A 27,432-nucleotide genomic window follows, 5' to 3' on the forward strand; every position below is an offset into this window, starting at 1 on the left:
CAAACACACCCTTAAACACATTCTTCTTCTATTCTATCATATCATATCCCGCTCTTATTTCTTCTTCTTCTTAAGAGAAAAACAGTCCACCAACAGCAGCAAAATTAAGCTTCAAGATTCTTTTATGGCTACGAAATTGAAAAATAAGAACAAGGCAGTGAGGGACCGGTTCAGATCCACGCCTCTTACCATCGCCGCCTCCAGTGACAATCCTCTGCCGCGGCCACAGCCCCAGGTTCCTTCTTCTTCCTTCATTTTTTATATTATTATTTGATTTATCACTGTTCTGGATAGATTGTTCGTGAACATGAATTAATTTTACAATAATAATCATCGCTCTGTCCTGTAATAAAGTATCAATTTTTTTCATTTTAGTCCGTACATAACAAAAGTATTTTCTAGTAACTGTACTATCTACCTAACATTACAAATATACCCTTATATCACATATACTAATAATATTATTTTAGTCATTTCTATTTTATTTTTATCCCAATATAATACTAATATTTCTAAAACTACGTGCAAAAAGCAAATGGATATTTAGTTTCGGGACGGAGGGAGTAATAACAATAATAATGTGTATATATGTTTTCAATTTTGTTGCATGTGTTGTCAAGATAATTAAAGTAGCAATTTCTTGGAAGAAGATTCATGATCAATTTGATCAATTAAAATATCGCCCTGTTTGAATTATCTTGACAACACAAGCTAAGAAATCAAAACATACGTACACATTATTATTATTATTATTATTATTGTAAAATTAATTCATCTTCTCCAACAATTAATCGTGATAAATCAAATAACAGTATAAGAAATAAAAGAAGAAAAAGGAACCTGCGGCGGCGGCGGCGGCGGCGGAGGATTGTCACTGGAGGCGGCGGCGATGGTAAGAGGCGTGGGTATTGATATTATTGGTGTGTTTGTTTTTCTATTTCAAAATTATTCATTATGATATATCATTCTTTCAAAAAAAATAATACATAAAAATGCTACTAAATAAAATATTTGCATTTTCATATTTCAATATATACCAAAAATATTATATATTATTACCTTCTTTCCAAATTAAAATACCTTTGTTTACTATTTTTATTTTTCTACTCAAAAGTATCCTCTAATATAGTAAATATATTTTATATACAAATATCGGACTTTTATACAAATTAGAAAAATATTATTACTATTGTTGTATTTGTATTTTGTAAAGGCATAAATGTAAAATCATCTTATCTTATATATTTTTATTAATCAATCAAATAGTATTAATATCTTTTAATTTATTAAAAATAAATAAATAGTCTTCTTGGATTGGAACCAAGGAGAGAGTATCGTTTTAATATTTAAAATATTGATACCAAAATATATACAATATATATTTATTTTTTCTAAAATTACTTTTAACTTTCAAATTTCAAAACAAAATGATATACCCCTTCACCCTGGCAATTCGATATGCGCATTTTTTGATATTTATTCCTATACTCCTTCTGTCCCTCCGAAAGAAAATATTCATTCATATTTTGCATGTATATCTTTTAATATAGCTATTACATATGTATATAGTACAAATAAAATAAAATGACAAAAATACCCTATTTAATAGTGTATAATATAAAAATAATAGTTCTGATAATGTATTATAAAAGTATTTTCGATATTAGATAGATCATAGATAATACTTTCTTTTGCGACTCAAGCATTGATTCATGCTTAGCATCGGGCTGTTGCGTCGTCCATTCACTGATACCATCAACTTCCGTAGGTTTGTACAAAATGTCGCGAAGTGTAGTTCAAAAATAAGAAAAAAAAAATAAAAATTTGAGGTACAATAGACCTATTGGAGGTAAGACATGAATTCGTCGACAAATTAAATTTAAGGGCTCGACATAGCTGTCCAAGCACGTCGAACCATCTCGGACATCATCGGAGTTTGGTACACCATCGAGCCCTCCGTTGTCTCGCTGCCATGTGTATATATAATATTAAATAAAAAACATATTTAACTTTAACAGGTATTTGGTAAATAAAAATTTTTAAACCGAAAAATTAAAATAAATTTATTCTTTGATAATTGAAAATTAGAACATAAATTGTTTTTCATTTATCTCTTGTATATAGAGAGAAATAAAAAGAATTGAATTTGTTTTAGTAAATCTGTTTCATTCCTTATCAAAATTTTCATGTCGGTCATTTTCACTATTCATCTCATTTTTTTTCTCATAAAACATCAAATCAAACACCTATTTTTTCTTTTTTTATATTATACTAAAAATTAATTTTACATTCAAAACATCACATCAACACCTATTTATATCACATCATACAACTATTTTGTCTTTTTTTTTTTTTTCAACAGATGTACTAATGCCTATTGCAACTAATGGAATCTTCCGTGAACATACAAAGCACGTTGAGATTGATTGCCGTTTTATTTGGCATCACATGGAGTCGAAACTTATTAAGGGTGTGTTTGTTTGAGGGTTTGGATTTTGAGTTGGGATTTGAATAGTAAAAATTTTGAATTTGAATAGTTGTATGATGTGATATAAATAGGTGTTGATGTGATGTTTTGAATGTAAAATTGATTTTTAGTATAATATAAAAATGAAAAATAAGTGTTTGATTTGATGTTTTTAGGAAAAAAAAAATGATGAATAGTAAAAATCTAATCCAATCCCCCAAACAACCACATAGACAACTTTCTATTCCTTCACAATGGTGACCAAACAAAAGTAATTTTCCATAGATTTTATACATTCTTGTATTAATTAATTTTTAGATCTTCAAATACTACAGTACTATACTATATAATTTACACTAAAATAATTTTGTATTCTCAATCCTCCGGGTGCCTATTCCTTCTTTGATGGCTCGGCTTCGGCCACCAAACCCGAAGAACTATCATACTCCCCGCCCATCGAAGAACTTGCCCTGCTAAGATTCATATTCAAGATCGGAGCAAAGGGAAGTGGTGATGGAGGCGGCCGCTTCCTAACATAATCCCGTTGTAGTGGTCTCGGGACTTGGAAGGAAAACTTCGTCCTGTCAATACCGGCAGCTATGTACTCCAAGTTTTCCGAAAGGTACCTTTGAAAAAAAAAAATTAGGTTTAGAGACATAAAATAACAACTTCAATGAGTTGTTTAACAAATGATATATGCAGCGGCGGAACCAGAACTCGAATAGAGGGGGGGGCTAATTTTTTTCGAAAATTTGATATGATAAATGTATATATTGAAAATTATACCGAACATAAAATAATAATTTTAATATCAATATATTGATTTATACAAAAACAATCACTATAATATATTGATTTTTTTTTTTTATTATTTTATGTTATACCAAAATTTTTTATATTTTTTATAATAAATAAATAATTTTTAGTACAAAAAAAAATTTATATACCAAAAATTTGATGTATTTTTACTATATAAAATTTAAAATTTTCTATAAATAATAGTAAAAATTAAGGGGTGGGGTGGGGTGGGGGTTGGAGCCTCCTCTTGCCCCATGTAGTTCCGCACCCAAGATATATGGATACCTTTCAACTTCAACCATGGAGCGAAGTTGCTTGCCGGTTGGGGAGATATAATATCTGCAAAAAAAAAAAAAAAAACTATTAGAACGTATTCATACTATATCATAACAATGATCATAAGGAATGTTTAAAATTTAAAATACGTACACATCTGCAAACTTGGTTCCTCCTTCAGCTCTAATTTTTAAGAGCCGTTGCCACCCGGGAGGCGTTTGGGGAACACTAGGCTTATCCATCGCCCAAAGCCGGCTGCCATCTTGAATTAAGTCGGCAGGATACTCACACGACATCTCGTTCTTCCACTCCCGAGCAACTTCACAGATGAAGGGCCGGTCCATTATTTGCTCCCGAATCTCCTCGTACCTCTCCTTGGTCGGAATCAATCTCCATTTCGAGCAGATATCGCATTGGACTGCAAAAGAACCTACAGACCCTATACCTCGAGGCATTTTATTTGAAAATCTTTGTTGCCGCTTAATTGCCAATGTGCGAAGGTCATCCTCCGTGGCTTCGCTGTCTGTCTCACTTGCAGAACCATCAGATTCTCGATCTTGGTTCTGCGCATTCGTCGTTGGGCTGCCGGGAAGAGCAGAAGTACCGGCAGCTCCGGTTTCTTCTTCTTTGTTCGAATAGATTTCAAGAATCTTCTCTCCCTTCAGCTTTAAAGTAATCTTAAGTGGTTTATGATTTTCCCTGTCCATTCTGTAAGCTCCCACAATATAAACTTCAATGACCCGTGCAACGGATGTGCTACGAGTATAATATGTCAAGTTTTCGCATCGATACAAGGTAAATGGCTATTAATTTGAGTAATAAGGAAAGATCCGAAGATAGATTTAGGGTTCAAAAAATTTAGACGAGTAACACTCGTTCAAAATCACCTCTAAAGTTGGTCTTATAAATTTAAGGCTAAATTGCACAAAACTTACCGGTGGGTTCATAAAATTGTGCCAAATCCCCTATACTTCTAAATCTGCGTCAAATTCCCTCGTGGTTTCATAAACTCTGCTTCTAACTCCCTCGGCGGTCCTTATTTAACGGTATTTGACGTTAATGCTAATATTTCAATTTCTAAACCCCTAAAATTATTAATATATTTATTTTTCTTGTATTTAGTCTAAAAAAAAATAATAAATATACTAAAACATAGTTATTTTATCAGGTTTTAAGAGTTTATTTTTACTATTTTTTTTAGACTAAATATAAAAAAAATATATATTTGTAATTTTAGATGTTTAGAAATTAAAATTTTAAAATTTATTTACAGTTTGGGCGCTTTTGGGTCAAATACTGTTAAATAAAGACTGCCGAGAGGGGTTAGACGTTTATGAAACCATAAAGGAGTTTGATGCAATTTCGTGAAACCACACGTGAATTTTGTACAATTTAGCCTAAATTTAAAGACATATTAATAAAACATGAATTAAAGGGAAAGAAAATAAATCTTATCTTCCGAGTGGCGAAAATTCTTCCAAACAACTTCATTTAATATTACACAAGATTCATATGCGAAAATGTTGGATACGACAAAAGCACGATCAATAAATCATGGGAAACATTTAATAGCATATAGATCGCGACAATAAAATTTATTAAGAAGCAAGAAAGCAGCGCGGCAAATCCTCAACTTATGTTAAAATAAATGCAAGAAACCTTATGATCAGGATAGCTGCACAAATGGTGTAGTAATTCAGTTGTGTTGATATGTTTCTCACCTTAATCTCCGACGTATAATCTTCTAATAAAAGTACGTTGAGGATGTCAAAGAAAATCTGCGATGTTTTCGAAAGAAGACAGTGTTAGCCCTTATTGAACAATACTTTTTACCCCTAAAAAAAGACATGTCATCCATGTATAAATACATCCTTAACTTAAAACATTCGAAAAACATAAGAAAAAAATAATTTTTATGTCATGAATAAAGACATAATCAGCTCATAGTTTATTATTACCATTGCCAAATAAATATATGCAAAAGTGTCTTTGATAGCCACATGCAATTTAACATATATAACTAACCAAGTACAAATTTGTATAGATCCAGTTAAACATAGGTATGTTCGTTTGTGTTTTTTAGTCCAAAATTCAGACAATTATTATTATTATTATTATTTTTCTTTCAAGCCTTCACATTTTAAAGACAGAATGCATGAAATTTAACTTACAAAACCCTATACACATTTACATCTTTGGAGATGTGTTTGTGAGTTAGATAAGAGGAAAATAAACATCAAATCCAGGTGAAAAGAAATAAACATTTTCAAGAAAATTGAAAAAATTAAAAAAATAAAAAAATAAAAAAAAAAACAAAAATCCAAAAAATGCCATAGATAAACCCTAGCTGCTGAGATGTGAATAAGTTGGTTCCCCTCAAACAAAAAAAAAAGGAAAAAACACAAATCTCTTCTAAAATCCAAACCTAACTATACTAACTAAACCATCCCAAAATCATATCAAAAAAAAAAAAAAAAAAAAAACTATATCTTAAAAAATTCAAATAACAAAAAAGTTACCAAAATAGATCAGATGAAGCAAACAAATCCAAACAAACAACCAACAATAATAGATCTGAAAATCGACTCAAACTAGGTGTAGATGCAGATCTTCAAGAGTAAACAATCACAATTTATTTTTACTTCTCTGGATTTGTAAGAGAGAACTCTGAAGAGTTTTCTCGATTATATTCTTCAGACAAGCTGTGGTGGGTGAGTGAGGAAAAAAAATAATGATGTGGAAAAGATTCTTTTTCCCAAACCTATAAAATCTGGGGGTATATTTGACAAAACAAAAATTATAGTCAAAGTTGACTGTAATTGTAATACAGTAACCCTAACTGTTTGTTTGGGAGATTGAATTTCATTTATATTATTCATTCAATTTTTTTTATAAAAAATATCAAATCAAACACCTATTTTTTATTTTTTATATTATATTAAAAATTAATTTTACATTTAAACATCACATCAACACCTATTTATATCACATCATACAACTATTCAAATTCAAAATTTTTATTATTCAAATCCCAACTCAAAATCCAAACCCCCAAACAAACACATATTAAATGGAATAATTTTTCATAAATATAATTATATATTTAAAATAATGTAATACAAAATATTATTATTTTTTTATATTAGTAACATATTTTTTCATATATATATAGCATAAAAATACATTCATTAGACAACTTATATTTAATATTAATGTTAATCTAATTGTGTAAAAAGTAAATATTTTTTCATGAAAATCCTTATATTCATTATTAGCTACTGATTATTTTAAGGGATAATTTAAAATTAATTTTCATTAAATCTAAATTTATTTGAAATTTTAAATTGGAATATTTTAAATTCAAATTACAAAACTTTAAAAATCATCCATTTTATTTTTGTGGAAAATAAATCATAATTACAAACAATTTATAATGAGTTTTTAATTTTGATTCAAAATATATTTATTTAAAGATGTTGATATATATAATGACACACAAATATGGTAATTTTCGTACTCTTTTAATTTTACTTTTATAAAATAAAAATGATAGTTTTGTATATCTAAGAAATATTTGAAACATTGTGGTTTGAAATTTTGATTTAAAATACTAAAAGAACAAACTTTCATTTGTATTATTATTATTATTATTATTATTATTATTATTATTATTTGATATTATTGAAGTGAAAATAATTTTCGGTACAATATATTTTATAGAAATTGACACTAATGCGATATTATTCACTTATTGTCTCACTCCTTGCTACTTCACATTCAATTTCCTAAATTTTTCTATTTCTTTGTATAATGTACCTAATCCAATCTTCCGCGAGCGTACGATGCGTGTTGAGATCGACTGTCATTTTATTTGGCATCACATCGAGTCGAAACTTATTGATGTACTCTCTATTCCTTCAAAACAGTGACCAAAAAAAGTATTTTTTCATAAATTTTATACATTATTGTATTAATTAATTTTTGGATCTTCATATACTACAATACCGTAAATTATTATTGTATCTTCTACTATATACTACTCCTTCCGTCCGCCTCTAAGGGTCATATTTACCTTTTGCATCATTGTATTTAACGTTAAAAATATTCTTATGTTTGTATAATTTTTTTTGTACGAATGTCCTTCTATTAGTACCTTAATACTAATAGAAGTTCGACCATGGAGGGAAGCCGCTTATCGATTGGGGAGACATAATATCTGCAAAAAATAAATAAATAAATAAACTATTACAACGTATTCCTACTATATTGTAACAATGATCGCAAGGAATGTATAAATATGTACACATCTACAAACTTGTTCCTTTTTAAGAGCCGTAGCCACCCAGAAGGCGTTTGAGGAACACTACACTATAAGTATTTAATTAGCTACAATATTTTTAATTACGAAATTAATAAATTAAGTATTACAAAATTAATTTCGTTATTAAATTTTTTTTACTAAAATTCTATTTTTAGAGCAAAAAAGTTTTAGATACAAAAGATCGACGCGGGAAAGTACCCGAGCACCATAATTCCGACTCGACGGATGGGATGGATCGACACCGGGCAGCTTTATGCCGACGAGAAGAGGGACTTCCTCGCTTCGATCCTCGTCCCGGCCAACGAGCCTTCGTTGCTGAAGATAACTTACGGCTACCGAAATGCCGTATTCGACAAATCGATGGAGGAGGAGCCTCGCCACATTCACGTCGCGAGAATCGACGTTGCTCGACGGGAAATTGTTCCGAAACATATGGAGAGATATCTGATCTGGGTTCGGGTAGTCGACGTGATGGCGGTCGCGAGACACGCCGCCAACGACCAAGATTTGTTGCGCGCCAAGGAGATCATCGGGAGCGCGGCTGAGATGCTAAGCGAGACGGGGCCAGCGGAGGACAGAGATCGAGTGTGCTTGTCACTTCAAAGCGAACTGGGTGTGATGAAGGAGGCGTTGACGAACGAGCAAGTGTACGAGACGTCGGGTCGAGTGTACGTTCTGTCAGTCGTAAGCTCGCACACTTGGCAGCGAGCGACGACCCGCGGCGAGTCATCAGAGGGCTCGATGGTGTACCAAACTCCGGTAATGTCCGAGATGGTTAAACGTGCTCGGACAACTACGTCGAACCCTTATACTTCATTGACAAATTTATGTCTTAGCTTTTTTTTTTTTTTTTTTTTCCTGACGTAGAACCCACCACAGCCGCTAACCGAAAATGCACTGGGTAAACCCCGGCCAAACCTAATACGTGCAAATTTATGTCTTACCTTGAATAGGTCTATTGTAGCTCAAATATTTCATTTTTAGGAAGTACTTTTTGTGACATTTTGTACAAACATCATGGATTTGATCTAATTTTTCATGTATATATATATATATATATATATATAATATGCATACATTAAATCAAGTAGTGACACAACCATCGCTTAATAATTAGGTCGTAACAAGGGTATGTGTGTGTGGATAAAAAAATTATACATATTTTTAATACTAACTAATCACATAATATGTTATTATTGGAGTACAAACCCAAGTCCCACGTCGAAAGTTGTAAAGAAAATTACACAGCTTATAAGTCCCAAGTAAACTCCACTAGTATGAGGCATTTTGGAGGATATTCAAAAAAAAATCCGTACGGGCTCAGCCTAAAGCGGACAATATCTTTGAGTTGATCCAGTCCCAACAGTTATTTTGATATTTCTTAACAAGAATCATATATAAAGCCAACAAAAACCATAAAAAAATCACTATCTTTGTGTCCATGATATGGATCTTGCTCGTATTTCCATTTATTTTTATGAAAGTACAAAAGCAACAATAGTTTTGTCGAAAGACAGAACAGGATCAATAAAATTGTGTCGACGAATCAACCATGTATGCACTATTATTGTATATTTTTCACAAATGATGGTTCCGTGAGAAGCGCACCTTTCTTTCCCGCCAACATTGGTTGCGAACTAGCAAACTCTGTCAAGAGGTTGCCAATCTGCTCCACATAAAGGGCAATCGTGTTGGCGAGCTTTAAGTAATCTACGATTCATTGCGAACAAAATTCCCTCAATATATGTTTGGCCGGGCTTCTTCATCTCGCGATCGCATATTGGGCATTTTGGAATCTGCAAAATGTTAAACAATTTAAGAACATGTGTATGTCACGAAACTGCTCTCATTTTGTTCTTGGCTTTCTCTTTGGATCTCGAACGGACACTCTGGAAGGCTGTTTACAGCTTGGTCTTCGGGTTAAATTTATTATTCGTCATTGAGAGAAAACAGAAATTCGGAATTCTTGGAGCGGATGATTTCCAGTGGTTTCTTGAAGAAGAAGAAGAAGAGAAGAATCGAGTTTGTTCACTTTGTGTTTTGAAATGAATTTATTTTTTATGTTAGCTATGGAGAATTGTGTTAAGTAATATATAAAACAAAATTTTGTGTCGGAAGTTTGACTTTTGTGAATAAATAATATATATATTATATTATATTAGTGCGTATATATTATGTTTTTAAAATAATATTTATAGAGAATTGTGTCAGTAAAAAATACAATGACACCAAATTGAATATATGTGTTGCTTTGGCGGCTGCAACTGAAATATCACTTTTAATTTAATAGTAACACTTGTTCAAAACTATAAACATATTAAATAAACATCAATTAAATGTTGTGAACTTGTGGTTAAAAAGGAAAATATATCTTATTTTCCGAGTGGCGAAGATTCATCCAAAAAAACTTCATTTAATACTACATAAAATTCATAGGCGAAAATGTTGGATACGACAAAAGCACAATATTACATGAATTTGTCGATTAAGTTTAAGTAGCAATGATACTAGCTGGATAGTTTCTCGTATCGTATATTTTTCCGTGAATTTGTCACAGAAATGTCACCACTTAAAAAAAATCACCAGCAAAATTCAACTGAAATAGTTCCGTATATTTTTCCGTGACATTTTAGTAAAAAGTCATCAATTTGTACTAAAACCGTGACTTTTTTTACCGCAACTATAGCCTAATTTTCTGATAGTGAGAATTCACTTTCCGAATATGATATTTCAACCTTTTATTGCTTCGAATTACACAAAATTCGTATTAGATAATGCGACTTACAACCAAATGTAAACAATCTAAGGACTTTAATATACATATATATATATATAAATATATCAAATATTAAACACTAATTTTAAAAAATTATGCCGGACCAGACAAGCCTGAAAACTTTGAGGCATATTTTCGGAGGTCCAAATACTATTTTTTTTGCGTTAGTACCAAATTTTAGGACCGTATCTTTGCCAACTTTATATGAATAGTTGAAAAACAATTATCAACAATGCAAGACAAGAAGTAGATCAAATCCGTCGATGTTTGTACAAAAATGTCGTAAAAAAAAAAAAAATATTTCGAGGTACGATAGACCTATTGGACGTAAGACATGATTTCGTGGACGAAGTTTAAGGGTTCGACGTAGTTGTCCGAGCCCGTGTAACCATCTCGGACATTATCGGAGTTTCGTACAGCATCGAGCCCTCCGACAACTCGCCGCGGGTCGTTGCTCGCTGCCAAGTGTGCGAGCTTACGACGGACAGAAGGTACGCTCGACCCGACGTCTCGTACACTTGCTTGTTCGTCAACACCTCCTTCATCACGCCGAGTTCGCCTTCAAGCGATAAGCACACCCGATCTCTGTCCTTCGTTTGCTCTGTCTCGCTTAGCATCTCGGCTGCGCTCTCGATGATCTCCTTGGCGCGCAACAAATCTCGATCGTCGGCGGCGAGTCTTGCGTGCACCATCGCGTCGACTACCCGATCCCAGATCAGATATCTCTCCATATGTTTCGGGACAATTTCCCGTCGAGGAACCTCGTTTCTCGGGACGCGAATGTAGCGAGGCTTTTCCGACATCGGTTTTCCAAACACGGCATTTTGGTACCGGCAAGTTATTTTCAAAACCGACGACACGTTGGTTGGGACGAGGATCGAAGCGAGGAAGTCCCTCTTCTCGTCAGCGTAAAGCTGCCCGGCGTCGACCCATCCGATCCGTCGGGTGTGATTTATGTCGCTAGGGTACTTTCCCGCGTCGAACTTGTGTAGAAAAACCCCTCGGCCGCTGTACTCGATTTTGATGACGAGATCCTTCGCGACGACGCTCGAAAGCCCTCCGATGCACTGCGCAAACGCCTGCACGATGTTGTCTTCGTGTTCGATGAACGAGTACGTCCCTCGCGTGATGTCGGCGATTGCGTACATGCCGCCGGCGTCGTGATCGAATCCAAGTCCGAATGTATGGATCGGGATTCTGAACCTCGTGACTTCGTCGGGTATGAGCGAGTCGGGAAGGAGTCGTCGGTAATTCGGATGGTGTCTAGTGTCGCCGCAGAAATCGTAAGAAATCGTGTGCGTGTCGAGGCCGTCGGAGAGCAGCATAATTCCGGCGACAGGATTCTTCATCGTCCGATCGTCCATCACTTTCGCCGCCTTTCTCAACCCCTCGGCCATGTTCGTTGTGCCTGTCGCAACCAAAAGATCAACTTCTTGTAAAGCGATTCGCCTTCCGTCAACAGACATCCTCCGAAGAGGAAACAGTCGTCGAGCCTCCGAGGAGAAGGCGATAACCGACAGCCTGTCGTCATCGTCAAGATTCTCGATCACGAACTTCATCGCCCGTTGCATAAACACGAGCTTCGTCCCGTGCATGCTCCCGCTAACGTCAAGAATCACAACAAGATCAATCGGAGGATACGATAATTTTGGTACTCCATAAAAAACCGGAGCTTTTAAGCGAAGCACGATGTTGAAATTTTCGACCGTGCTCAACTTCTTGATGGATCGAAGTTCCGGAAACACCTTGAGTCGAACTCCCTGTAAATCCTTGGAGGCCTCGACAGGAAGAGTACTTACAGCCTCGTCATCGTTGAAGATTGAAGGCTCGATGTACCGATCAGGCGGGCGACTGGTAGAAGCTTCCGGAACAGGGGAGACGGAATGGCTCGGATTTACGAGATGACTTAGCATCGAAAATTGTAAGCTGTAGAAGTATGCGGCGAGCTGCCGCCATCGAATTCGACAAACCGGGCATGTTCGACCGCCGTTCTTGAAGAACACTATGATGCACTTGAAATGGTATTCGTGAGAACAGAATGCTTTGAATATGTTCTGTTCTGGATGCAGTTTTCTTTTGCATATGAAGCAATCCTCAATCTGCAAAACGAAGATCAAACCAGAAAGATTTACGTATGAATCAGTACAGCAAGGAAGAATCGAAATCTGAGTGAATAACAGCTCAAAGATGAATAATATTACACAACATTTAGGTTAAACTGCAAAATCCCCAAATTCAAGTTTGGTAGGGTTTTAACCGAATTCGAACTAGTACAAGAACAATCAAATTATACGATTTAGCAGTTCAATCTTTGAGTCTAACAAACAGAATCGATCGTCAATTGCCTAAATTGAAATGGGATTCTTGAAGAAATTCAAAATCGATTTGAATCCGGTGCCCTAATTTTTTTAACAAGACAATGAAATCAAAACACGTTGTAAAACTAATTCATGTTGACGAACAATCTTTACAGAGAATAGTGAGAAATCAAATAATAGTATAAGAAATGAAGTTAGAAAGCAACCACACGCTGTGGCGCAGGCGGAGGCCGAGGCGGAGCAGATGCAGGATTGTGCGGCGGCGGATGACTGTCACTGGAGGCGTCATCGGCGGCGGCGGCGGCGATGGTAAGACGCGTTGATCGGAACCTGTCCCTGGCTGCTTTGAGCTTAGTTTTGAACTTCCTAGCCATAGACGATGTGGAAAGTGCAGAAGAATCTTGAAGCTTTGGTGTTGGTGGTTTTCTCTGAAGAAGAAGAAGAAGAGTTCAAGCATGATAAATATGTACATGTATGTATGTGTATATGTATACGTGCATGATCAATGTAAAAATTATTAGGGCTTGTTTGGGTGGCTTTTTTTTCTGTTATTCAATTATAATAAGTAATATAAACATGTATATGGAAGGTTTTTCAAATATATATATTATCTCACTTTCTTTTTTTTATTATGTCACTTTTTTTAAAAAAATAATAATTAAACACTTTAATTTTATTTTAAATTTTTAAATTTATATTATTTTTTTATATTAATAAAACTAATTAATTATTTTAATTTTAATTTACAATTATTTTTAATAATACATTCTTATTTATTTACTAATTATATCACTACTAACTTTTTGTGTCTACAATAAAAAAAAAAATACACTGAATAGAGAGAGTATATATTTTGTGTGAATATGTATATATTGTAATTTTTTCTCCTTTTTCCAACTTAATGTAACATTCTTAATATATTTATTTATTTAATTATTTCACTCAAAAGTATTTATTGATGACACAAATATAAACATTAGAGTTGGACTGATGAATATTATTTTTTAATCGATTATAAAAATTTAAAATGATAAATTCATTTGTAACGGTAAAAAAAATAATATTATTGATTGATAAGCATGTCAAAAACCTTTTAACACGTTTTGATTTTTATTTATTTATTTTTTTCTTTTCATTTCAATTGTATTTTCATCTAGCCTTTATGAAAATATTGAGATTTTATTTTCTAAATAATTTTTTATTCACATAATTCTTAATTATTATTATAACAAATATAATATATATAATATCAACAATTTAATATAAAATATTATTTTTTAATACAATATCATAATTATTGTAAATAGAAAAATATAAAAAATATATATTAATAAATAATTAAAAATATATAAGTAAAAATAATTATAAATTTAAATTAATATAACTAATTAAAATTAAAAAAACAATACATAAATTTAAAAAATTAAAATGTACTTAAAATATGTAATTCTTTTTTTAAAAAAATGACATTCAACGGCGAGTTATTGGATAATAAAAGAATATTATTTTTGTTGGGATATGAAGCCTGATTATATCCTAAAATCTAGGGATATGATTTGGATATTATATTTTAGATTTTAGAGATATGATTTGGATATTATTGTCAAAGGCTTAGGCTATAAATATCCATGTATTCTCACTTTAACATGTGCCTGCGTACTTTATAGTAAAATTCCTGGCTTGGCAGCGCCCCCAGACGTAGATCTTTGTGATCGAACTGGGTTACCAAATTCTTGTGTTCTATTGTCTTTGTTTTCTCATCTTGATTTCCTGAAATTTTCATAACAAGTGGTATCAGAGCCTAGTTCGTTGATAGGGTGGATTGAGAGGAATCGGACGTTGGATCGTTGTGGGAATCCCTTGTGACCTGCGGAGGTACCTTGTGTCGAAAGTCTCCTGGCGGTGTTGGGTCGGTCCCGACTGGTAGGTCAGGCAGCGAGTCCCTTTGTGATAGGCGGTGCAAGATTGGTAGGGAAGGATAAGGGTTTCGGCAAACGCAGCGGAATATCCGATGTGCTCTCATATCAAGTGAACCTTAGGTTTGTTTGTGGGAGTCAAGATGGGTGATCGTCGTGTTGTCAAGGTATTCGATGGTATGAACTTCGGTTTCTAAAATATGCATATAGAAGATTACATGAATGGTAAAGATCTAGATGCGGTATTGAAGGAGAAATCCGAAGACATGGATGAAGCCGAATACAAGAAGATCAACAGGAAGACGATGAGTGCGGTTCGACTAACCCTTTGGGAGAATGTGTCGACTGAATTTAGATTTGAGGCAAAAGGAAAGGGTGAAGATCAAGAATGGTCAAAGTTGAAGCCGAAGAATAAGGACAAGGAAGATGCAAGTCAGGTGGTATATTGGAACTGCAAGGGGCACTTGAAACGACAGTGCAGGGCGCCGGAGAAGGATCAGGGTTCAGCAAACGCAACGGAGGAGATATCCGATGCGCTGATTCTGAGCGTCAGCAGTCCAATGGAGTCATGGATTTTGGTCGAACGTCATTCCACTCATGCAGTGATTCGAGAATCATGTAATCCTATACCACAGGTAATTTTGGTGTTGTCTATCTTGGAGATGATGAGACACTGAAAATTGTAGGTAAAGGAATGATTCGAATCAGAACACCGAATTGTGGGGAGTGGAGATTGGATGAGGTATGTTGAAGTGGAAGATGAAATCAGTCTTCAAGTGGGAGATTGTTGGGATATGAAGCCTGATTATATCCTAAAATCTAGGGATATGATTTGGATATTATATTTTAGATTTTAGAGATATGATTTGGATATTATTGTCAAAGGCTTAGGCTATAAATATCCATGTATTCTCACTTTAACATGTGCCTGCGTACTTTATAGTAAAATTCCTGGCTTGGCAGCGCCCCCAGACGTAGATCTTTGTGATCGAACTGGGTTACCAAATTCTTGTGTTCTATTGTCTTTGTTTTCTCATCTTGATTTCCTGAAATTTTCATAACAATTTTTTATAAACAAATATATTTTTTTATAAAAAAAAAAAAAAAAAACCACATCATGTTATAATATGCAAAGACTATATTGTCCTCGTCGTTGCAATGTGGCCCAGACAACTGCCATGGCAGCAGACAGACACCGCTGTCAGCTCTACTCTTCAATTCACAGGTCGTTTTTCTTCCTTCAAACATGGATGGAGGAGCATGTGATTGGCAGCTGTCTCAGCCCCAGACGCGTCGTAAGCTTTGTACAAACTCTAACGCGCTGTAATTCCATATCTATTATTATTGGATCTGAGAATTTCGCCGGGATTTGTGACCATCAGGTTTGTCGGTTACTCTATCGGTTTATTTATTCACTTTCTACGCTTACTTCGCCTTCAATGATTGAATGCGGCCATCACTATAAATGTTAAGTCCCTGTCAATCATGTTTTTGCTCGATCGGAATCACTTCAATTTCGGAACCCTAGAAAGCTCTGCTTCGGGGTTCAATTCTGAATTTCTCGATTCTTTTACTCAATTCAATTAATGGAGCGTCTATTGATGTCATTGCGATGTGCAATTTTTCTTCTGTGGTTGAATTTTTGGGTTCCAATTTACTGTTCTTCGCCAAATGCGAATCAGGAGAGTGATAGAATCACTTATTTGCCAGGGCAACCTGGAGCCGTTGGATTCAATCAGTACTCAGGCTATGTGACGGTGGATCAACGGGCTGGGAGAGCTTTGTTTTATTGGTTAACGGAATCTCCGGCCGATCGGCGGCCGGAGTTGAGGCCACTTGTTTTGTGGCTCAATGGCGGCCCTGGATGCTCTTCTGTGGCTTTTGGAGCTGCAGAGGAGATCGGTCCTTTTAGGATTCGATCGGACGGGAAGACATTGTACCTCAATCCTTATTCCTGGAACAAATGTACGTCGAAAAATTGAATTGGTGATTTGAATTCCTTTTGGTATGGTGCTGGGATTCGATGTTTGTTTCATTGCAGTGGCGAACTTGCTATTCCTAGAGTCCCCGGCCGGCGTTGGTTTTTCGTATTCGAATACTTCGACGGATTTGTATACTGTAGGTGATCAAAGAACAGGTAAACTGGTTTTCCTTATTTGCAATGGTTTGACATATGGAGTTGAATCTATGGATATGCAGAAAAATAGGTAGCTTGATATATACATTTCTCTTTTTTAGATCCGCATCTATTTTAAGTTACTGTTTATGGTAAAATTGCACGGGTTTATACGTTTGTTACATACCAAATTTGGTTATTTGTGGCATTCCATTGCTGAATTTGATATTAAGAAGGAATAGCGACAATGGTGGACCATTTTGGTAGTATTTTCGTAAATCAAACCATTTTGGTTCGAACTTGAACTTATAGATGTTAATGAAGTCTAATTTAATGCTCGATGAAATGTTGATGAATGTTATTTGTTGAATTTTGTTGATTTTTAGCCGAAGATGCATACACATTTCTGATGAACTGGCTCGAGCGGTTTCCTCAGTATAAACATAGAGATTTTTACATTGCTGGAGAAAGTTACGCAGGTCTGAAGTTTCGAGGTCTTTTTAGTTGTACGTTCATGAAATCTATGATGTTGACTATGATAAATCTTATAAATGAATTCCGGGCCTTTTACTCAACAGGACATTATGTTCCACAACTAGCTGAAGTCATTTACCGAAGAAACCAAGGAATTCGAAATCCCATTATTAATTTCAAGGGATTCTTGGTACTAACTAAGATCATACTTTAATCGTTAAGAGTTTAGTTTGGTTGTGACAGTCATTTTTCTTAAGTTTCGTTTTGCATTTTTTTGGCTTCAGGTGGGGAATGCTGTGACTGATGATTTCCATGATTATATTGGCACATTTGAGTATTGGTGGAGCCATGGTTTAATTTCAGATTCGACGTACAAACTTCTGCGTACAACCTGTAACTCAGGCTCTTCCGTTCATCCATCGAATGACTGTGTCAAATCTCTTGAACTAGCCAATCGAGAAATGGGGAACATCGATCCATATAGCGTATACACTGCGCCCTGCAACAGCACTTCGTCCCTTAGGCGTGGATTAAGGGGTCGCTACGTAAGTCTTGGTTCAGCTTTTCATTAAATTACAATCAGCCCAGTGTTTACTTCTTAGGATTAGATCAAATAAATAATTATTCGCTTAAGGGAGAAAATAAGCATGGCTTAAAGTCGTTAAAATCTTTAACAGAAAAACATATGGATCTTGTAGTTGATGGCAAAAATCGAACTTATGATCTGATAAGTGTTCATTCTTTTATACTCCTATCGGAAAGAATAGTTTGTTTGGTTTTGGTTTGTGTTTGAATTCTTTTATTTGAATTTTGGTTTAAATTGTATTTTAATATGATGTTTTTCGAGAGAAAATAGTATATTTTTATTAAAAATCACGCAAGCTGAATAGTGTTTAGTCGCATAATTGTGGGAGTCGTCACTCCAAAATAGAGATTTAATCTTTTAGTGGACCAAAAAGGCACAATTTTCTTCGGCAATTGGATACTTTGCATTGCTATGTATTTTGAATGCTGTTATTTCAAATGCAGCCATGGATGTCTCGAGCATACGACCCGTGCACTGAAAGGTACTCTAAGATTTTCTTCAACCTGCCCGATGTGCAAAAAGCAATGCACGCTAATACGACGAGGCTTACCTACCAATGGCAGACGTGCAGGTACTGTTTTATTAGCTTAACAGTTGTTCTCATCTTTAATTGTGCAAGTTCAAAACTTATCGAATAAAACTTCTTTTCACCTTGCAGCGATACAGTTGGTAACTACTGGACTGACTCTCCAATGTCAATGCTTCCGATATATAAAGAACTTATTGCCGCGGGTCTCAGGATTTGGGTGTTTAGGTACGATGCAAGTTCGTTTAAATTGCATTTCAAATCTTGTGTAGGAAACCTGTGATGATCTTGCCCTTTGCTTCAGCGGGGATACTGATTCAGTGGTGCCCATTACAGCAACTCGTTATTCGATTGATGCTTTGCGGCTCCCAACCGTAACAAAATGGTACCCTTGGTACGACAGCGGAAAGGTAAAGTTCTCAACCGCTCATTCGAAATATTTACTTTGAAAGTATAGGCAACTAATAGATTGATATTATTAGCCATAAGATTGTCGACAAGTATTAGAATGTTTGAATTTCAAAAGAGAATAATGATTAGTGTTTATAATTTTAGATTTTTTGTTGTGTGGTGCGGAGAATCATGAAAGTATTATAGGAAATTATGTTTCGCGTGTTTTTGTGGACTTGTATGATTTTGTAAGACTTTTATTGCTATGTTTATATATTGTACTCTTCCGGCTGGCTCTAATGGTTACTTTTACTTTTTACGTGTTGATCTTTAATATTATTTATTATATCAAAATATAATACAAATTAAGAGAAAGACAAAAATACTCCTATTAATATTTTATAATTCTTATATCTCCGGACGGATATAGTATTATTTTTTTAGTAATATTGTTGGAAAATCTTGTCATCTTAAAATACTGAGTGAACACGCTATACATATGTCTAACTTCTTTGTATTTATATAGCGAGATAATGTTTTCCTAAGAGGCTATATTCGACTCAAAAGCTTAAAGCGAACGAGTCTATGATCATGTCTTGCACGTGTATATATATATATATATGTGTGTGTATATTTTTATCGGTCCTTTGATTTATTGTGAATTTTATTTCATTATAACATATAGGTTGGTGGATGGAGCCAAGTGTACAAAGGATTGACATTAGTGAGCGTGACGGGAGCAGGGCACGAGGTGCCTTTGCATCGCCCGCGACAAGCATTTATTCTTTTTAGATCATTCTTGGAGAACCGTCCCATGCCTACGTGATTCAAGTTTGTTTTAGAACGAATATTTCGTTTCATTTGAGGCGACCGAAGGGAAATAAGGTACCCGTTCTGTTACATGCTCGATTGTTGGTTAGAATTAGCGGCTAAAAAGAGTAAAGCCGGAGTAGATATTGTAGAGGCAAATATGAATAATGTTTACATTGATTCGTTTATATGATTCGTATAGTTCTATAACTTCATTCGGTGTTGTTATTACTATTTATATTTCGTAACATGAGAATCTGCAACTGTTATACTTTAAATGCGCATTAGGTGAACTTTTAGGTCGAAAGCAATTGAGTACAAACTACTAGTCTTATGTAATATTGAAAAATTTAATATACCCTTCGATTCAATAATGTCGATTTAAATGCATCCCATGTATATGTATATATATATATTAGTCCCTCCGTCCCACATAATTTGTCTTTATTTTCTTATTTTTATCTGTCTTACATAACTTGTCTTTTCTATTTTTAGAAATATAATTATGCACTTTAATCGCATCTTAAATTTTAAATTTTATAATTCTTAATTTTAATCAAACTATTTATTTATCTTAATATTAATTTATAATTATTTTTACTAATACACTTTTTAATTATTTCTTAATTATATTTTATCTAAATTATCGTATCTAGGATAAAAAAACCAAACGGAGGGAGTATATGATTAGTATTTATAAAATTGGAAGGTCATAAAAGATGACTTTGATAGTAGTAGTTACATATCATTGAAAATTGGAAATTAATCATGTTGATATTATAATAATTGTACTTTAATTTGATGGGGTTGTAAATATTAAATAATATAAATTCATTGTATAATACAGTATATTTGACTAATTTTAAATTCCAATCAAAATCTTAACATGATGTTTGTATTGTTAGTCAAATATTTACCATGTCTAATCTGGATTTGAAATTTTTAATATATTATACAGCATGCATATTTTTATTTATTTTTTCTGCAAATTACTAAGTCGGGTAAGTCCTGCGTAGGCGGCTCAATGGAAGAGCAGTTAACTCACTACACCAATTCCTTCACACTTATGAAAGTTTTCTTTTTTAAAAAAAAAAATATATATGTATATATATTTGCTTCGATATAACCAAAATTTATTATTTTTTTGTCCAAATATAAAAATTTTATCAAAAGTGATTCCAATATAACTAAAATTCATTATTTTTTTGTCCAAATATAAAATTCTTATCAATTTTGATCCCAATATAACCAAAATTCATCATTTTTGTCCCAATATAACCAAAACTCATCATTTTTTGTCAAAATATAATATTTTTATTAATTTTAGTCCAAATATAACCAAAACTCATCACTTTGTTACGGAACAGGAGTATAATTTTTTTATCGCATGAAAAGGAGTTTTATTTTTTTATTTCGAGTGCTCTAGTTATTGATAAATAAATATTGATGTGATATTTTAAATGTAAAATTAATTTTTAAAATAATATATTCCCTCCGTTTGAAGATAATTGACCTCTTTAGTAAGGAACACCGTATTTAAGGTAATAATATTTAATTAGTTCATCATAATTAGTTATAATATTATTTTTATTATTTTTTATGTAATCAATAATATTGATAGTTTTAAAATAAATTTAATATATTATTTTCGTCCGACTTTGAGGATCTCATTTATTTTTTTTCATATTAATTATAATATAAAAACGTAGTACAAGGAAAAAATGACAAAAATATTTGTATTAGTATCTTATAATATTATTATAATACAATGACACAAAAGATAAATAGTACCATTGGAGCGGATGGAGGGAGTATATAATTAAAGAAAAGTAGAAATGTATTTAAATATTTTAAAATTGTATTGCAGTAAAAAAATATATGTAATATAGATATTATTTTGTAGAAAATAGAATTTTGTATAATAGAAATAAATAAAAAATACTTATATTTATCTATAATAACAAAGTAATTTTATAAAATATATAAAATGTTAAATATAGATAAAAATATTTATATTTTTTAGAAGAACGATAGAAATAAATGAGTTTTGAATAGGTCCGTAAATTTTATCCAAAATAGAAATTAAAGGTGTCAGTAAATAAAAAATATGTAGATTGTTATGAGATAAAGGAGTTTAAAAAATATATATAAGTAACTTGATTTGATATTTTTTTTTAAGAAGAAATTTATATAAATAATAAAAATTGATGAAAGGTTGGTTTGTTTATAATATTACATCCAATTTTATACCAGTATTATTTACTAATATATGTAAAATTATAATTATTATTATCTATTCTTATTTAATACTCCGTCCGTCTCAATACAATAATTTTGTTTACTATTTTTGTCCGTTCCAAATTAATATTCTTATTTTCATAAATAATAATATTAGTGTAAAATTACCTCTACTTTTTTATTTTTATTACACAATTGCCACTACTTTTTACACTAATACACTCATAAGGACAAAAAAGTCTTTTATCCATATTTTTTACCAACTATCAATATAATATCAATATTTCTTAAATCTCGTGTCCAATCCAATTAAAACTGTAGTTCTGGGACGGGACGAAGGGAGTATATTATATTTTTTTATTTAAAGTAGTAGTATATATTTATATTTATTTTTTAAATTATATAAAAATAATAAATTCTATTTAAGATTTAACTATTTTTAAAATAATCAAAATATACACTATTAAAATGGAGAGCATCTTATTAGGGATGCCGGATGCGTTTGTTTGTTTGGGTTTAAAATTTGAATCTTATCCGTATGTTATAAATAGATTTTAATGTGTTAATTTGAATGCAATAATTAATTTTTAATATAATATAAAAATAAGTACTTATTATATATTTTTTTTTAAAAAAATCATGAATATAAAAATGTTGTAAAAAAATACCAAACAAACACATCCCAAATGTCTTTGTTCCCTGTCCACTGCCAATCTTTTCATTTGTATTTGGCGTCATTGTTTTTAATATTAAAAATATTTTTATATTTGTATAATTTTTTGTACAAATTTTATTTCATTAGTATTATAAGACACCAATAGAGTATTTTTGTCGTTTTTCCTTAATTTGTACTACGTTTTGATATAATAATTAATATTTAAATATTAACATTACAAAAAGTAAATGGATAGATCGACCGTGGACGAAAGTAATATTATATTTATTATTTTTTTATATACAAAATATCATACTAATATATATATATATATATATAAAACAAAAAATACAGATATGTCAGCCAAAAAAATACTCTCTCCGTCCAAAAAATATAGTCCTATTATGTTGGTAGTGACTAAAATGCAAAGATAAATAACTTTTTTAGCCTTTAAGTACATTAGTGTAAAAAATAGTGACAATTGTGTAATAATAATGAGAAAGTAAGATAATTTTATGGTGATATGGTTATTTATGAAAATGAGACTATTGTTTTGGGACAGACAAAATGGTAATCAAAATTTGTACTGGGACGGAGGGAGTAAAATAAAAATAAAAAAAAAAAGAAAAAGCAAACAAACAATAGAAAACGTTTCGAGAACGTGGAAATTGTCAAAGTGATTATCAGACAATCAATTAATTAAATGTCTTAATTGTTTTATTTTCTACCATTTAGTTTCTAGAATTATTTTTATTTTATTTTTATGATTACGAAGGGTAATTGTTTATCAGCCTCCAGCGTAATTATCTTCAAATATAAAAACAAATATTCAATCAACAGAGCTTTCTGAAAAATTACACTTATATTATCATTTTTATTATTATTATTATTATTATTATTATTATTATTATTATATATTCTCTCCGTTCGAGTGAAACTGTATGTAATTAAAAAGTGTACCAATAAAAGTAATTATTATGTAATAAAAATAATTATAAATTAAAATATAATTAGTAAGTAATTGAGAAATATATCAAGTAAAAATAATTATTATGTTATAAAAATAATTATAAATTAAAATTAAAATAACTAAATAGTTCAATTAAAATTTAAAAAAATATAAATTATAATATTTAAAATGCTATAAAGTGTATAATCATATTTTCAAAAAAATAACAAATTATTTGAAGCCGACAAAAATATTATTATTATTATTATTTTCACTTTTAGCCTTTATTAATTTTTTTTATTCTTAAAAAATAATAATACTTTTTTCTAGTTCCTTATTATTGGATCTATTCACATTTAAAATTTATTTTCAGTTTATTTTTTTTTTCTCAATTTTAAAATACCAATAAAACCAAAATATGAATGAATAATTTTCAAATATTACATAAACTGTATCAACCATAAGAAGTTTAGAAAATGCTTACGTATGTTCTTACAATTTATTTTCATACTATTGTATATATTTTTTTTCCAACAAAAAATATTACATCAATTTTGACTAAAACTAAAAACATCAAAATAAAATCAAAATACGTATGAAATCAATTGTCAAATCTTTTTAATTTTTCGTTTAAATAAAAATCCAAATCTAAATTGTTGAATAAGTGATTAAGATAGAATGCAACCTCGACGAATCTCTCTCAATCATTTGTGGATCAAATTCACTCTTAACAAAAAAAAAAAAAAAAACTCGAGTCATTTAATTTTGAATAATAATCGAGGTTTTATTCAACATTTAAATAGATGTTAGAACAATAAAATTATGGGTAAAATTATTTTTTTAGTCTCGTATCTGACCTCCTTTATTATTTTAGGACTTTAAGTGAACCATGTCTGAAAATAGTCCCGTAAGTAAAAAAAAAATTCGCTAAAATGGTCCTCCTGTATCGGAGTCGTCACGCTGGCAATCGTTGCTGACGTGGCTAACATGTTATCGCCACGTAGATGCTACGTCGGAGGACCATTTTAGCGAAAAATTTTTACATAGAGGACTATTTTGAGACAAAATCCATTTAAATGTCCTAAAATTGATAAAGAAGATAATATATGAGACTAAAAAAATAGTTTCCCAAGACATTTTGTAAAATAAAAAAAAAATATTCCACATGTCGATGACTTGGCATGTACATGGCAATTACACGACAGCCACGTCAGCAACGGTAGGCCAGCGTGGCAACTCCGGCACTGATGACCATTTTAGTGAAATTTTTTTACTTACGGAACTATTTTCAGACATAGTCTACTTAAAGTCTTAAAATGATAAATGTGGTCAGATAAGACTAAAAAAATAGTTTCTCCTAAAAATTTTATTGTGTGAACGGTTTACAAATAATCATTAATGTTTTCTTTCGACAATTAAGGAAGTTTGATTTGTAAGTACTACTTTTGTTCATATTTAAAATAGTCTTATGTTCATTTTGATTAATGACATTTGATGTAAGATTGGATTAAATAGTTCGAATTAAAAAGTAGCATGTTCAATTCAATTTTCCGGTCGATGAGATAAATAACATCCTTTAATCTTTTATTGCATATATTTGTCTCGAATCTTTTACTACTATTTTTAAGTAAAATTGTACAAAACTCACACATTTCATGAAATTAGTCAAATCTTTTGTACTTCCAAAATTGCATCAAATTCTCTCATAGTTCCATAAACTATTCGTCAAATTTCAGTCATTATTTAACGATGTTTGACTTACATGCGCCCAAACTGCAAATGAGTTCATTCTAAACTATTGAAATTACAAATATATTTATTTATCATATATTTAGTCTCAAGAAACAGTAAAAAAAAAAATTAGAGAAAACAATTATTTCTGAATATATTTACTGGCGGACACGTCACCTCCGGCGAGCCACGCGGGCATCTCCGGCGCCGGAGGACTAAAACAGCGAAAATTTTTCACTTATGGGACTAGTTTGCGACAGGCTTCACTTACGAGACTAAAATGATATGGGGTCCAGTTACGGGACTAAAAAATAGTTTACCCATATTAATATTTTAAAATTTACGTGCAAAAAATAAGCAGAGTACATTGGATGTATTATATCAAAATTATATTAAAAAGTAAATGTAGCTAAATTATTAGGATAAAGGTGAATGTATTATTTGATCAATATAATATAGGACAATATTATTATTGGCAATTATGTAGCATAAAATAAATTATTGAGTTTTTATTTTTATTTTTACATTTTGTTTTTGGTAAATATTGTTGCCATTGAATATATTGGCACGTATATAATAAATAAATTTATTAAATTGTATAGATGTGTTCTTTTGTATATTTATTTTAAAATTTTTTGAGGTGATAAAGAGTGATTTGATGATATATTTAATGAAATCATAAATATTGAATATAATATTTTATGAAAAAAATTAATAGAAAAATGAAACGTAATATAATACTCTCTCCGTCTATTTACAATGTTTACATATTTTTATTTTTGGGACGTCCAATTACAAAGTTAACATTTCATTAAATACCCTACTTTTTTTCACAAATACCTTTACTTTACATCACATCATTACTTTTATATAAAAAAGTAAGGACAAAAATGTCGTTGCACTACTTTTAATTACTCACTAAAATTAAAATACTATTATTTCTTAAACACCGCGCCAAAAGTAAACGTCAACATTGTAAGCGGACGGAGGGAGTACAACCTATTAATTCTATATTCAATCATTAGTGGCTTGTTTGAATTTTTTTATTTTTTTAAATTTTTATGTTAGATAGAGTAAATATGCTGTTAATATAAAAAATAATATATTATGTTGAATTGTAGATTTTTTGAATGTATATATATACTCACTCCATCCCAGTCTGTTCTAAAATAATAGTCTCATTTTCATAAATAATCATATCACTATAAAACTACATTTACTTTTTCATTCTTATTACATAATTGCCACTACTTTTTACACTAATACACTCACAAGGGCAAAAAAGTCTTTTACCCGTACTTTTTATCCACTATCAATATAATATCAATACTTCTTAAATCCCGTATAAAATACAACCCAGACTATATTTCTGAGAAGGATGGAGTATTATATATTTTGTGTATCTATATATATTGTATTTTTTTCTTATTTTTCCTTTTTTATTATTTTTATTTGTCTTGTTAAAAAATATTAGTTTTCTATAGTATGAAAAATAATCATATATTAATATTAAAATAGCCTTAATTTTACCTAAATTACAAATATATTATTATAAATATACATAAAGTACAATAAACAAATGTCAAAATCATCTTACATTTCCATTTATCAATAAAATAAATATGAAACAGTATTTTTTTATAATTTTAGTTGAAAAGCATGGCCAAAAAAATTATTATATGAACACATTATAAAATTCTTACAACTCTCGATTAATTATATTTTTAAAAAATATTACATTCAAACTATTACAAAACTCAAAATAAAACTACAAAACCCAAAATCTCGTGTGTTAAACATTAAATTCATTTGTTTTTTTTTCAAACTAAATTCAATTCTTAAAAGACTTTTTGTTCAAACGATTGTTGTTCTTGTTTTCATTTTTTTTGCAAATTATTCTATGCACGTCTCTCCCCCCCCCCCCCCCTCTCTCTCTCTCTCTCTCTATATATATATACATATATAGTGGGGATGGGCAAAAAAATCGAACTGAACCGCCGAACCGTTGAACTGAACTAAATCGAATCGAATTTTTGGTTAATCGAGCAAATTCGGTTCGAATACAAATATTGTATATTTGATATT

The 27,432-nt window shown here is 31.5% G+C and overlaps 4 protein-coding genes across 5 annotated transcripts; 2 read left to right on the forward strand and 2 right to left on the reverse strand.

Annotated features, from left to right (window-relative positions):
• Positions 1-2,858: 2,858 nt before the first annotated feature.
• Positions 2,859-4,248, reverse strand: LOC127243747 (methyl-CpG-binding domain-containing protein 2-like). The gene is made up of 3 exons (XM_051263912.1): positions 3,695-4,248; positions 3,551-3,604; positions 2,859-3,093 (listed from the first exon to the last, which is right to left on the reverse strand). The coding sequence occupies exons 1-3, from the start codon at positions 4,246-4,248 to the stop codon at positions 2,859-2,861; spliced, it is 843 nt and encodes a 280-aa protein (XP_051119869.1).
• A 6,743-nt stretch (positions 4,249-10,991) lies between these two features.
• Positions 10,992-13,330, reverse strand: LOC127243748 (E3 ubiquitin-protein ligase WAV3-like). The gene is made up of 2 exons (XM_051263914.1): positions 13,163-13,330; positions 10,992-12,737 (listed from the first exon to the last, which is right to left on the reverse strand). The coding sequence occupies exons 1-2, from the start codon at positions 13,328-13,330 to the stop codon at positions 10,992-10,994; spliced, it is 1,914 nt and encodes a 637-aa protein (XP_051119871.1).
• Positions 13,331-14,475: 1,145 nt separating this feature from the next.
• Positions 14,476-15,916, forward strand: LOC127243907 (uncharacterized). The gene is made up of 2 exons (XM_051264135.1): positions 14,476-15,039; positions 15,124-15,916. Exons 1-2 carry the CDS (start codon positions 15,016-15,018, stop codon positions 15,547-15,549), a joined length of 450 nt encoding a protein of 149 aa, XP_051120092.1. The 5' UTR covers positions 14,476-15,015; the 3' UTR covers positions 15,550-15,916.
• A 348-nt stretch (positions 15,917-16,264) lies between these two features.
• LOC127243961 (serine carboxypeptidase-like 27) lies at positions 16,265-19,962 on the forward strand. 2 transcript variants are annotated; one of them, XR_007837070.1, is made up of 9 exons: positions 16,265-16,837; positions 16,914-17,009; positions 17,375-17,467; positions 17,567-17,652; positions 17,747-18,007; positions 18,492-18,619; positions 18,707-18,802; positions 18,911-18,984; positions 19,650-19,797. XR_007837070.1 is itself a non-coding variant. In XM_051264221.1 (9 exons), exons 1-9 carry the CDS (start codon positions 16,459-16,461, stop codon positions 19,788-19,790), a joined length of 1,386 nt encoding a protein of 461 aa, XP_051120178.1. In that variant the 5' UTR covers positions 16,265-16,458; the 3' UTR covers positions 19,791-19,962. The 2 variants fall into 2 exon arrangements, 1 of the variants encoding a protein (XP_051120178.1); XM_051264221.1 differs by having other exon boundaries at positions 18,879-18,984; positions 19,650-19,962.
• Positions 19,963-27,432: the final 7,470 nt, after the last annotated feature.

This window comes from Andrographis paniculata, unplaced genomic scaffold (assembly GCF_009805555.1).
Source record: "Andrographis paniculata isolate CXL003 unplaced genomic scaffold, ASM980555v1 Contig98END, whole genome shotgun sequence".
NCBI classification, from domain to species: domain Eukaryota; kingdom Viridiplantae; phylum Streptophyta; class Magnoliopsida; order Lamiales; family Acanthaceae; genus Andrographis; species Andrographis paniculata.

Coding starts and splice junctions, on each gene's coding strand:
- LOC127243747 (XM_051263912.1), bottom strand. CDS start 4,248: ATGGACAGGGAAAATCATAAACCACTTAAGATTACTTTAAAGCTGAAG. Junction 3,605..3,694: donor GGAACCAAGTTTGCAGATGT/GTACGTATTTTA, acceptor TTTTTTTTGCAG/ATATTATATCTCCCCAACCG. Junction 3,094..3,550: donor TCCATGGTTGAAGTTGAAAG/GTATCCATATAT, acceptor TTTTTTTCAAAG/GTACCTTTCGGAAAACTTGG.
- LOC127243907 (XM_051264135.1), top strand. CDS start 15,016: ATGGGTGATCGTCGTGTTGTCAAG. Junction 15,040..15,123: donor GTGATCGTCGTGTTGTCAAG/GTATTCGATGGT, acceptor GCGGTATTGAAG/GAGAAATCCGAAGACATGGA.
- LOC127243961 (XM_051264221.1), top strand. CDS start 16,459: ATGGAGCGTCTATTGATGTCATTGCGATGTGCAATTTTTCTTCTGTGG. Junction 17,653..17,746: donor TTAATTTCAAGGGATTCTTG/GTACTAACTAAG, acceptor TTTTGGCTTCAG/GTGGGGAATGCTGTGACTGA. Junction 18,803..18,878: donor CTCAGGATTTGGGTGTTTAG/GTACGATGCAAG, acceptor CCTTTGCTTCAG/CGGGGATACTGATTCAGTGG.
- LOC127243748 (XM_051263914.1), bottom strand. CDS start 13,330: ATGGCTAGGAAGTTCAAAACTAAGCTCAAAGCAGCCAGGGACAGGTTC. Junction 12,738..13,162: donor CGCCTGCGCCACAGCGTGTG/GTTGCTTTCTAA, acceptor TTCGTTTTGCAG/ATTGAGGATTGCTTCATATG.